Consider the following 13,921-nt stretch of genomic DNA (forward strand, 5'->3'; position numbering starts at 1 on the left):
TATCAGAAAAAATTTTTCGTATTTGTGGCCCAACAAAAATACCTGTAAAGTTGACAATAATGAGAAAGTGAATGTCATGAAAATATTTTTTTTCGTGTGTATATATTTTCCATTTTTTGAGTGCGCCGGAGCACTTCACACAAGCATACTCTGGTTCATACCAAACATTTCACTATACACGCGATTAAAGAAAGATGTGAAAGCTTCTGTGAGAGCTGCATTGGTTTTTAATTGTACACGATGTTGCGTATCAACGAATAACCCGCAGACGTAACCAAACTTATTACGCTTATCACACATTGTTAAAAAGGTACCTTGTAGAAACACGTACAACCACTGACTTATTTGATTCTACCAAAATGACAGTATCCTAAGTTTCGTCTTGTCATTTATCTTACAGAGGCAAAGAGGCAAATGTCTCGGAGAGCAATTAAAGCACTGTGTATCTCATTTCCACAAACAAGAAAAACAGTTGTCAAAACCGTGGTCATATCAATTTTTCCTAACACATGATTTGATGATAAAAGTAAATAATTTTTTTCGTATTTATCCGATCAGTTAATTTATCTAATTTTATAAATAATAAGCTGGTCTGATCTATTTATCTTTGTTTCATAATTAAATCATACAAAAAAGGTTAAACGAGGCATAGAGAATGCTCAAAACAACGGCGACGATAAACTGAAATCATACATTCAATCCTGACATGGCGCGATATCGATTCTACGATGAGAGCAGAATTTTCTTGTTCACAAAAAGTGCAGTCATTTCAACAATTCTCATCCAAATTTGATCAACCAGTACTTTTTTACTCGAGATAGAACATTCTCTCAATCTCTTTAAGAAAAAAAATAATTCATTAAAGAAATGATACATTAAAAAGCCGTCAAACTTTAAAAAATTAAAAACAGCGAGAAAATTTTAGATAACTTTTAAAAAATCTCAAAAATTTGCTATAAAAAGTGTAGACAAATATATATATGAAGCCCTATCTTTCAGCTTTTCAAAACTATTAAGCAATCAAAAATCGATGGAAAAATGACGGAGTAACGAACTTTTGAATGCGCGAGGTACAAAAAAACAGCTTTTCAACAATATCTTGAAGATTTCGGGGTGTTGGAAAATGTTTAAACACGGTATCTTGATCTACTCATCGAGAACTACGACGAACACTAGGTCGCTACAAAAGTGCTTGAGATATTTTTTTTTGTAGCACTGTGTAATAATAATCAAATAAGTAAAATTTTTCAAACCGAACCCTTGATCTTTCAAAAGAGTTTCATTTTTCATAGCCGTTCATCACTGTTCCCGTTTGCAAAACAGAAATTCTTACCAGAAACGTAACCACTTCGTCGTTTAATTTTCCAATATCATAATATTTGAAATTGTTTAATTTTAAAAACCGAAACCGCCCGTTTAAAATCATTTTATTTTCAATCCTTGCAGTTGTGATCGTTGAAAATCCTTTAAATTTTTCAAAAACATAATTTATGCCGTGACAGTTTTAGAACCGAAACCACAACAGTAGCTGTAAACGTGTAATGCCGCTTTAATTTACAAATTTGGAATCGAAAATGTGACCTTAACCTTGAAAACGTTACCGTTTCAAATCCTTTTATTCTTCTAAAATAATCGAACTGTAACCGTTTGAAACGGTATCTTTTATCAAAACCCAAATTATAGCCATTCGAAAGCACTTCAAATATCTAGCTCAGGTACATTAAAATAATCCCAAAATACAGAATTACATGCAAGTTTCTACACTATCTTTATCCGATAGAGATTCCCAATTTCGTAGGGTTTTTTTAAAAGATTGTGTTACTTGCGCCATCTAGCGTACTTTTTTTCTTATATTGCATTGCCGCCGGGTTTCGAATTGTGAGTTAGATTTGAACTTTGTAGCTCACTTCGAAGTAACGAAAAAATCACCCGCACGATGCATCCCCGCCCAAAGTAGCCCTTGCTGCCAAGAGTAATTATCCGTTTAATTTCATTTTCTCTTTTAATACTGGTTAACAATGCCTTCGTCATATATGTAACACTCCTATATTACTACAAAAGGCTAGGTACATTCCCAAACATCAGAGTGACGATATATTGCTGTTTAAACGCTTTTGTTTTTCTATTCAATAATCGAATGTACCTAAATTTAAATTTTTTCTTGTCACACTTATGCTGCTACAATCACAAAAAATGTATAGGCTATCTTGTTTTGATTTCGAATTCAAACCACATTGCGAGCATTTTCTATTAGCAATATAGGAGTACGAGCCTGACCCGTACGCATCTTGCGCAACCAATATAAAAGTCTCTTATCAAATATCAACAGAAGTCAGCTGTTCTATTAACTTAACTCAATTAACAGCTTACGCTGCCATCTAGCGTACAATAGCAACTGCCGGTAATACAGTGCAAATATTCACAATAGTGCCATAGTACAAATAGATTTCTTTGTGTGCTCACAATCGTTTATTTTTAGCAAATTATTTTAATAAAATATAGCTTAACAAAAGCACTACGACCAAAATTGCCCAAATCTCGCTAATAGGCCGAATCTCCATCTTTACAAACAAAACTCTATTCATGGATTTGGATTCCAAATAAGAGCGAAAAAGGGACCCGTACATAAAAACAGCAATTAGAAATAATATATATGATTACATTTATAGTCTTCTTCATGGCCCCCTTCACTGCAATATCCGATTCTTCAATCCTAAGAATGTAGATCTTACGGTGATTTTATTAGGACGTGTAGATTCTCCCATCGTGAAGCTAATTCCAGGATTAGACAGACCTTTGCCGAAATTAGATCCGTAGGTTACGGAATGTAGCGCAAACAATTTACCTGCCCGTCTATCTCGGGAACTATTTGATATGACCATCACGAATTTTCTAGGTCATTTGCATCATTTGTATTTGCCTCGCATAAGTGAGTTTGATAACTATTTTGGCTAAGCTGAGTAGCTTTAAAACTATATATTATGCTCAAGCAAACCCTTGAATCTCAGGCGGGCAGCATACCGGCAATTCCAGCTACGACATTAAAACGTTCGCCGTGGCCATCATCAGAAAAGAGGGACTTTGTGAGAGGTTTGATATCTAGTGTTTATGCCCCTATTACGGTTTACAACTCAACTCGTTTCAGTTGAAATTTTGCAACTCAACAACTCAACCTGTCGAACAACTTTTTGTGGCATTGCCGTTTACGTCAAAATCTGACAACTGACTACTAGCAATAATATCAAAGGTGGTATCCATTTTTACAATCCGAAAGAGAAAATTAAAAATTAAATTTCTGTCAGGATTCGAAATGTAGTGCATAATTTTAAATAGGGGTACAACCGTCCCTCGAACGTGTTTGCGGAAATGGTCCTTCAATTTGTTGAGTAAGGAGCAAAATGCTTAATAACCGAAAATAACTTACAAATCTGCAAAATAACTCCATTATAGGCACATCATTTGTCGCGTTTTCTTACCTGGTATTTGGTAGTTCCAAGGTATTTGAGTGATCACTCGAATTTTTTCCGTATTCATGACATAGCAAGTTTGTCACCAACATTTTCGTCGCTATAAAAGTGTAGATCTAAGCTAATACCCATTTTGACATTAATAAAAAAATCACTTTTGAAAATGCTAAAATTTCCACCACAAATTGTTCATGCCTTTTAAGGTTGGCAACATCAATTCAACTTCACCTGATATAAGTTGTAATTCGTAATACCAAACAGAAGTTGATTTGTTTTAATTACAATCCAACTATGTTGAGTTGTAAACCGTAATAAGTCGACAGATAATGATATGTGTCACGATACTAGATTTGCTAGGTCTTAAGCCGCACTGATAATGACAATATCCAATTCCGCTTTCTATCACCAGAACGTCATCCAAGAGTAATATCGATTATATATATGTACATATAAAAAGTATTTATTATTATTTATAAATACAAAAATATGTAGATAATACATTCACTTAACGTCTTTTAGTTTTACAAAAACATTTTACCCCACTTACTGTCTAAAATTTGTTTAAAATCATGTTACAATACACCATTAATATTTATAAATGTATATAACTAGGCACCACGTAACGCACATTTGGGTGCTATAAAAATGGGATTAGGGAAAAAACTTGAAATTACAATACGCAGTTAACGGATAAAAGTTTTTAACTGCTGCTATCACGTGCTTGTCTCTCCTGTAAACGACGACGCTTACGTGCGATATAAACTACCCATATAAAGGATACAATACTCATGGTGATTGTGCGCAGCTAAATTATAAAAAGAAATTGTTTTTTTTTTTTTTGGTTTTTTGTGTAAATCTAGCAAATGTAAATTGTGTAAAAAATATTTACCATTGGAGGAACGTAGGACATATTAAGTAAAACTGGAATTGATAGGTACTGCCAATTGGCTTTTAGTAGCGGCCAGTAAAGTTTTTGTAAATTAGCAACAGCCACTTCATGTGAATTCATCTATAAAAAAAAATTTAGTATAACGCAATTATTGCAGAACTTATTTTTAAAGCATTTTACAAAAGTTACCTCGAATATAGAAAGAAAATATAATGAAAGTAGTTGGTAGAATGGAGCGAAGATTAGGCGTTCAGTTAAGAATTGGAAAAAGCGACGGAATTTCATATCACGCTTAAATAGACGTTCTACAGTTTGATAGAAGTAATGTGGTACACTACCGCCAAAAATGAAACTGGAAAGAGCAAATAATATTTTTTATTTAGAACTATTTAGCTATATCAGTAGAAGTGTATATTCGATATACACATAATCAGACAAATAAATAAAGGTGTGGGTCGCATAAAATTTCTATTGATAGTCAACCGCTCATATCTTTACAAACCAAATTTTCATATATGTATAAGTAAGAGCAACTTAACCTTAATCAGGTTATGCTACGCCTCACATTTTAAGAAATTTCACGCTCCCAACGCTTTTATTTATATGTCTGATCACCGCCCTAAATTAATGAGGAGTGTAATGAGTAGTACCTAGGACCTGCCTAATTATTTTCTAGCTTTTAGTATTATTATTACTTAATTTACGTGGTGCGATGGTAGCGTGTTCCGCCTACCACCCCGAATGCCCTGGGTTTACAGCCCGGGCAAAGCAACATCAAAATTTTAGAAATAAAGTTTTTCAATTAGAAGAAAATTTTTCTAAGCGGGGTCGCCCCTCGGCAGTGTTTGGCAAGCACCCCGAGTGTATTACTGCCATGAAAAGCTGTCAGTGAAAACTCATCTGCCTCACAGATGCCGTTCTGAGTCGGCATAAAAATAAGTAGGTCCTGTCCCGCCAATTTGTAGGAAAAGTTAAAAAGGAGCACGACGCAAATTAGAAGAGAAGCTCGGCCTTAGATCTCTTCGGAGGTTATCGCGCCTTACATTTATTTTTTTTTTAAGTATTATTTTCATTAAAACCGTTTAACTTAAACATTTTTTTTATTTTATTTTCAAGCTTTTAGTTTTTATTTGATTGCCTATTATTTCTCATTTTATTTAGTTCATTTAGTGCCTCATTATTGCAAAGAGTCGTTTTGACAATTTTTTACAATCTTAGTCCTCAATACATAATCCTTCCAAAGACTTTACTCGACTCTGCGCCACGTATGCTTGTCCCTCCTCGAATTTCAAAGTATTAAATAACAATAATATTTTTTCCAAATATGAGCCAAATCTGACCACAAATACGAATTTTTTAATATCTCGATCCTTGCGGCACCTAGCGGGAATTTCTTTTCGTAAAGCGATTTTTATTTCTGTATGTAATATGTGTTCCAAATATGAGCCAAATTAAATTGGACCAAACATTCTATTTTTGGAAATATATCGATCCATGCGCCACCTAGCGGAGTTTTTTCTGCTTTTTTTTCCATTGTCATCGGGTTCTAAACTATATTCCAAGTTTCATGCTTGTATCTTATCGGGAAATTACTTAGATTTCAATTACAAAATTCGTAAACAATGCTCGCTACACAGAGTCAAGCTAAATAAAACCGTTTAATATAGTCTTTATTATTATATTCTACGAGAGGATTTTTTTGAAATCTCGAAGAACAGTACGTTCTGGTAACAAGCATCATTAAGGTACCAGCCCGACCATCTTGTGAACATTTAATATAACAACATTAAACCTTCTAGGCCATCACACTTGAATTGCCCTTATAAACCCCTTAAATCCCACGCAGTTCACATTACGCAGAAAGTACTAACCTGTCAAAACACCAATATCACCACTGCCCTAAGATTACTTCTCTTGACACCCCATCAACATTTTAATAACGTGGCTCAGAAGCTCGGAATTAACGAAGCCAATAATAAGGCGCCGTGGTGTTGTGGTAGCGTGCTCCGCCTATGTTGTTGTTGTTGTGTTAACAGTGAAACTGGCTGTTTCAACAGTGGCGGATCATAGGATTGGTGTTAGAGGCGTAAGTTCCACATTACAATTGAAAAGATGGTTGGTGTCATGTGGGGACACATCGCATGCAGGACATACAGTATGTCGGGGATGATTCTAGACAAGTAAGAGTTTAACCTGTTACAGTATCCAGAACCAAGTTGGGCCAGGGTGACTCATGTCTCCCTTGGTAGTTTGCTCTCTTCTTCTGCAAGGGTAGGATATTGCATATTAATAACAGGGTTCACTGGGCGCATCCTTGCAAAAGCGTTTACTGATTCTGTGTGGATTTGGTTTAGGGCCTGCTTACTAGATCAAACCGCTGTGTTGGCAGGTGCCGGATCTCGTCATAGTGCTTATGGAGATGTTCCCTTAACTCCCGTTGGCGGGGTGCTAGAATAAGCAGTTGTTTGCTAGGATGTCCTGGTTTATGACAATTTAGCAAAAACTTTCTGTTCTGCATTTGTTGTGCTCTTTAATGTTGAGCTCTTCGGCCACACTATGTAGGTGGTGTTCGGGGGTCATAAGGAGAGACATCCGGTGGCAGTTATGGTTGCAGCATTTTGATAGCCTGTAGCCTTTTCCAGTGTGTATTTTTGAAACCATGCGACCAAACAAGTGACGCGTAGCTCATGAGCGGCCGGCAAATTGCTTTGTACGTGGTTTGCAACGTTTCTTTATCTTTTCCCCAGGTGCTGCCGGCAAGCGACTTGAGGCTTTGTACTTTAGATACAATTTCGGTGGCATACGCCTTGAAAGTACGGTCCAAACGTGAAACTTCACAGATAGGTTAAGACACCGGGGCAAAGGAAAAAAATTCCGTTAGTTAGGGAACACTTGAAACCGGCTTTTAAGTAACTTCTCGATGAGCTAGAAACTTGAAATTTCAAACTTAATTCAGAGGCCGATGACAGTATAAAACGCATTACAAAAAGTTTCGCTTAGGGGTGCACGGATTGTGATATTTGGAAAAATCTCAGGGAATCTCGCGGTTAATTTTTAAGAGATTTCCCATTGAGGTACAAATCTTCATACGTAATTGAGAAGTCGGTGATAATACATAAAAGGGGAGACAAACTCCGATAGGTGGTGCACGGATCGAGATATTTAGAAATCTCGTCCGAAAATGGAAAATTTTGAAAAATTAGAGCCCAATGAAGATGCAATACTTAGCATTTAAAATTCGACTTAATGTGCCAGGTATAGAAATACTGAGAGATATTTATAAAATACACATAGAAAAGGGGAAAACTTTCAATCGATTTTAAAATGAATATTAGTTTGTGCTAGACTAGGAATTATGGAACTAAACAAATTAAAAAAAAAATTTTATCACTTTTATATTTTTATCTCTCATAAATATTTTTTACAATTTCTATGTCAAAATTTTAAAATCAAAGTTCATCAAGAATATGTCTTTGTATAAGGACACATTTTTCGCTGAATTTTGTCCCATTTATATAAAGGAAGTGCTAAAAATTTTTTTATTTTCTTTTTATTTGGTTACTATATTATTTCGTTAGGACTACGAACTTAAATCTGCACCCGGACAGTACAGATCTTATGACACTATAGCAATATCCATTAAGGTCGATACAACCCCCCTCCCCCCCCCCCCCCCCCAGAGGGTTAGGGGGTCAGAATATACCCGCGGCAGGTATGCCTGTCGTAAGAGGCGACTAAAATACCTGATTCAAGGGGCTGTGTAGCGCAACCCTTTCAGGTCGCCAGCGCAAAATATAGCTTCTCGTTACCCAATTGTCAACCTCACCTATGCGCGGCGAATCCGGTTTCACTAACAGACGAGGCTCTGGCGACCCCAGCTCCTCATGGAACTTGGGGGTGGGGAGGGAGATATGGCCTGAAAGTTTAATGTGGCCATATAAATCGTTCCCGAGATGTACGGGATGACACCTTAATGGTGCTGTGTTACCGGATCTGTATCCGGCAAAGGATCATCACATCGATAACACTCCCCAAAGTCTTGGGGGAGTAACCTTATCGCTACAACAACAACAACAAGGTGGATACCGCAATTTAGTTTATCAAAAATGAAAAATGCCAATTTAAAACGTTTTATATAGCTTTTCTTATTGCTATGAATTTGGTAGTAAAGTGTTATAAATAAAGTGTACAAATAGAGAAAAACAATTTTTTTCAATTAAAAGGGTTTCATTGGAAATAAATTCTGCTAATAAACGTGTCGATTCGGCTGTTTGACAATTTACTGATATTGTTGTTTATGACTAAACTGTTTGTCCCTTTCAAGAGGTTTTAAAAATAATTTAGCAAGTATTCTATCTACAATTAAAAACAAGTAAAGACCTGTCTTCGGCTATACCTTTTATGAATGGGGTTGAACAATAACCTTATCCCATTCGTAATATCCAAATAATCGGATGTATAAGATATCAAATATATTGTGGCGAATGTTGGCATCACAATGCTGTTAGTAAATAATCACAACTAAAATAGCAAGCAACCACAATTATGTACAAAGCAACGAAGAATATTCCGCACACATAACCAGCAGCTCGAAGTGTAGAGATGTCTCACATACACACATGTACTCATCAGCTAAGAGCAGAAGTTGTTACTCACAGATACATGCGCATATAGCTAAATAACCAAGTATGCGATACAACTGTTCCATGTTCATGAAAAGTCTAGACCTTAGGATAAATATGCGAACAAGGCAATAGAGAGTATAAAAGCAGCGCAAGCTGAGGAATAACTAATCAGTTTGATTTAAACATTGTATTAGTTGTGAAGTGAAATATAATTGTGAAGTGCTACTCCCAAATTGTATAAATAAAGACCATTTTGCAATACTGAACATTGAAGTTATTTATTCGACAGTTCAGCGATTCGAACGTTAGCAGAAAGTGTATAATTATCAGGAATTGCCCAGAATTCGTAGCAATACAGTGAACAGATGTAGACACCTAAGCTATTTAACTTCCTTTATATTAGGTCGGTTGAATGTTTGTCCGCTTTTCATACAAATCTTGCAACCGATTTTTAAATAACTTCTCATTGAGCTACAAACGTGAAAGTTACACATAGGTTAGCACACCGTGGCAATGCAACATAAAATTAAAGAAAAAAAAACTTTTTTAAAAATAAGCTTTTATTATTTTGGTTAATAAAATTAACTAAAAAGTCAACAATAAATTAACTCTAAAGAAATATAACACTTTATAAGTTCATTGTAAGCTTAAACGATAATTAGGCTTTTTCGTCTGCGACAAAAAAATTCTATATTGTACATAATTATATATTTTTAACATTAAAACTTTACACCTAAATTATTAAATCTTACAGTTTATATCACAGTCCTAATTGTTCTAATAAAAAACGTGTTAAATTTTGATGGTATAATTAAGAACATTTAGGATCTCCTTTTCTTGCTATCGCAATGTAACACGCTTTTATTAGAACAATTAGGACTGTGATATAAACTGTAAGATTTAATAATTTAGGTGTAAAGTTTTAATGTTAAAAATATATAATTATGTACAATATAGAATTTTTTTTGTCGTAGACGAAAAAGCCTAATTATCGTTTAAGCTTACAATGAACTTATAAAGTGTTATATTTCTTTAGAGTCAATTTATTGTTGACTTTTTAGTTAATTTTATTAACCAAAATAATAAAAGCTTATTTTTAAAAAAGTTTTTTTTTCTTTAATTTTATTTTTTACTTTTTAGTTCGTTTTATTAACAAGTAATAGAAGCTTGTTCTTATAAAAGCTTTAAATATAAGTATAGGGGGTGAAACAAAAACACATATATCAGTTACATCTGCGTATAATGCGTATTGGAATTTATTAGTACACATTTTATGCGCAGCAACTTCAGAGGTGTATTTAAAGTATAAAGCATTGTAAATATAAGTATTGCAGTCATGAGCCTGGGCATTCGCGCAATTTTAGTGATGTAAATTGCATGGCGCCAGCGCCAATGCGGTGCCAGCTCAATGGTAGCTCATTGACGAAATTACTCCAAGCGAATTTTTGACGCTTCTTCGTAGTGAGTGCGTAGTACATTTTACTTGCGCTATTGAGTGAAACGACTTTTGTGTGTCAGGCACGAGTTTGGTGTTATTGGCGCTACTGGCAGTGATGACACTGAGCTGTTGACGGTAGCGCTGGTAGTTCAGATTTTGAATCAGAGAAAGAATTGATGACCCGTGTGAATTATTATGGCTTTGGCCGTGTAAATTATTATGGTGTATTTGTATATTTTAGATTTAATGCACAATTAATATTTGTGTGTTTGAGCGGCCAAATAATAACAGTAGTATTGCTAAAGTGCTGCTTAGTTGATGGAATGGCGCTAATTTCTTAGCGATGATCAGCAGATTGTCAATATTTCGTTCAACGGACGCGCGAAATTGCCACATCTGCTCAAATTTTCCAAAGATTTTCCATTCTTGATTTAACTTAAGCTGTTATGCCAATATTTTTCAGCCAGCTTTTTTCAAATAGGTAATTTTTCCAAAAGCAAAATAAATTACAGAAAAGATTACAGGGTTAAACAGCCTTAAAAATTCAGCTATGTTGGTTATACACAGAAATACAACAGAGGGTTGTGTCTCCGCTTTTCGCAAGCGATGAGATTCACCACGCGTGACACGTGATTCACCACGTCCAAATATCACAATCCACGGATAGGTACCGGCGTGTTTGTATGGGACTTAGGCTGTTATGCCAAAGTAAATACAAATCTTTACCGATAACTGTGTTATCGATTAATTTATCGAATTATAACAAAGTAATATTGCATTGTCATCGGAGTTATACATGTGTGCAAAATTTCAGCTCAATCGGACACCGGGAAGTGTATCAAATTTAACTTGCAAGATTCCATTACAGACAACAAAAGTGAAAGTAAATAAAAGCTTATATAATTATAAAAAGGGGAAAAATCCGTTAGGTGGCGCATGGATCGAAATAATTAGGTAAGAATTTGAAAATTTTCAAACCAATTTTTAAGTAACTTCTCGATGAGCTAGGGACTTGAAATTTCAAACTTAATTCAGAGGTCGACGACAACCGATTACACAATACAAAAGAAGGGGGCACACGGGATGAGATATTTAGAAAAATCGTACGAAACGGAAGGAATATTGGGATTGATTTTTATGAAAGTTCTCATTGAGCTACAACTGTAAAACTTCCGAGATAGGATAAGACGCCGAGAAAATTTAAGAAAAGGCGAACAAAATTCCGTTAGGTGGCGCACGGATGGATCGAAATATATAGATAAGAATTTGGAAATTTGGTGTTTTGGGATCGATTTTGAAGTAACTTCTCATTGAGCTGCAAACATGAAACCTCAGAGACAGGTTAAAACACCGTGACAAAGGAGAAAAAAATTCCGTTAGGTGGCGCACGGATCGAAAAAATTAGATAACATTTTGGAAATTTGAAACCGGGTCTTAAGTAACTTCTCGATGAGCTAGAGGCTAAAAATTTAGAGCTTAAATGAGAGGTCGATGATAGCCGATGACACAATAAAAAAAAGTTTCGCTAGGGGGACTGAGATATTTACAAAAATCAAACGGAACGGAGGGAATTTTGGGATTGATTTTTATGTAAGTTCTCATTGAACTACAAGCGTAACACTTTACAGATAGGTTAAGACACCGAGAAAATGTAAGAAAATGAGAAAATAAAAATAAAATAAAAAATTTTAAGCACTTCCTTTATATAAATGGACAAAAATCAGCGAAAAATGTCTCCTTATATAAAGACATATTCTTGCTAAACTTTGATTTTTAAATTTTGACATAGAAATTGCAAAAATATTTATGAGAAGTATAAAAAAGGAGATATTTTTCGCTGAATTTTGTCCATTCATATAAAGGAGGTGCTTAAAATTTTTTTAACAATTTTTTTTGTTATATCGGCCTACTTATTTGTAATTTTTTTAAGATAAATAAAAAATAGGTAGGTACTTTGTTAGTTCACTTTTTTGTGGTCTGCATGAAAAGCTATGACCATGAATCACTTATCTCACAATATATGACGTAAACGTAAGTATATGATGATATTTGAAGCTTCTAGCCTTTAAAAAGAGGGCAGAAATGACAGTTTATATGGGGTATATAATATATGTATATACCACCGATTTATACAATTTTTTCAGACAACAATGAATGCTCTATACGTAAGCGTTCGGTGAAATTTGAAGCCTCTAGCTGTTGTTATTATTGTTGTTGTAGCAGTGCTTCTAGCCGTTAAAATGGGGCAGTAATTACGAAAAGCTTCTTATCTGAACAATCGGTTGTGGGGGATATATGCTAAATATACGACCGATTTCATCCATTTTTTCAGACAACAATACGTGCAATATACGAAAGCATATAGTGAAGTTTGTAACTTCAATATGATAAATTGAGGAATATATCACAAAATTCCTCTTTTCTGAAATATCGGTTGAATTGGGGATATATGCAATAGTGGTCCGATCCCGCCGGTTCCGACAAATATCTAATGGGACACCTAAATATACACGCTCACTATATTTTATCAAGATATCTCAAAAATTGAGGAAGTAGTTTGCATACAAACAGGCAGACGGACAGGCGGATATGGCTAAATCAAATTAGTTCTTCATCCTGATCATTTCGGTATACTTATTGGTGGGTCTATCTATTTTCCTTTAAGGACTTACAATTTTGAGATTCATGACGAAGTTAATATAATGGAAGGTGTAAATATTCATTCAAATGACAGGTATGCCTGTCGTAAACGGCGACTAAATTACCAAATTGGTTCAAGCGGTTGTGTAGCGCAACCCTTTCAAGGGGTTGCCAGCGCCATTTATAGCTTCTCACCTACCTGTACCGAATCCTGTTTCTTTAGCAGCCGGGGCTCTGACGAGCCCAAATAGATATAAATTTTGAAAAGTGAACAGTTGCATCCCCTCACCCCATAAAACCGTTTTCCTAGGTTGTCATGACTGTGTTTGCTCATCCAGACATCCAACATCCTTCGCATTTATAATGCATATATGCATGTTTCATGGTTTATATAGATGTTAGTCTAAGAGATTGTGTGTAATTTCGGCATCATTCCGGCGCCATTTCCGAAATTATATCAACACTGTAAGGGATATTGTTCAGGAAAAAATCGGCACTCTTTGCCTAGTTTTACGAATATCTTAAATATGAACAGACGTTTCAATCCATCACAAATTAACGTCTTATTAACAATTAGCGCGGCCGCCGTGGTGTGATGGTAGCGTGCTCCGCCTACCACACCGAAGACCCTGGGTTGACTCCCCGGGCAAAGCAACATCAAAATTTTAGAAACAAGTTTTTTCAATTAGAAGAAAATTTTTCTAAGCGGGGTCGCCCCTCGGTAGTGTTTGGCAAGCACTCCGAGTGTATTTCTGCTATGAAAAGCTCTCAGTGAAAACTCATCTGCCTTGCAGATGACATTCGGAGTCGGCATAAAACAAGTAGGTCCCGTCCCGCCAATATGTAGGAAAAATTTAAAGGA

General features: G+C 35.3%; 1 protein-coding gene across 1 annotated transcript in view; it reads right to left on the reverse strand.

Annotated features, from left to right (window-relative positions):
• Window positions 1–3,900: 3,900 nt before the first annotated feature.
• LOC137251765 (peroxisomal membrane protein 2) overlaps window positions 3,901–13,921 on the reverse strand; it is a 104,669-nt gene continuing 94,648 nt past the window's right edge. The window contains exons 3-5 of the mRNA XM_067786573.1: window positions 4,546–4,708; window positions 4,357–4,476; window positions 3,901–4,272 (exon numbers count right to left, since the gene is read on the reverse strand). Coding sequence (XP_067642674.1) covers window positions 4,168–4,272; window positions 4,357–4,476; window positions 4,546–4,708 — 388 coding nt within the window. The 3' untranslated portion in view covers window positions 3,901–4,167. The remainder of the gene's footprint in view (window positions 4,273–4,356; window positions 4,477–4,545; window positions 4,709–13,921) is intronic.

This window comes from Eurosta solidaginis, chromosome 5 (genome assembly GCF_040869045.1).
Source record: "Eurosta solidaginis isolate ZX-2024a chromosome 5, ASM4086904v1, whole genome shotgun sequence".
In the NCBI taxonomy this organism is placed as follows: Eukaryota; Metazoa; Arthropoda; class Insecta; order Diptera; family Tephritidae; genus Eurosta; species Eurosta solidaginis.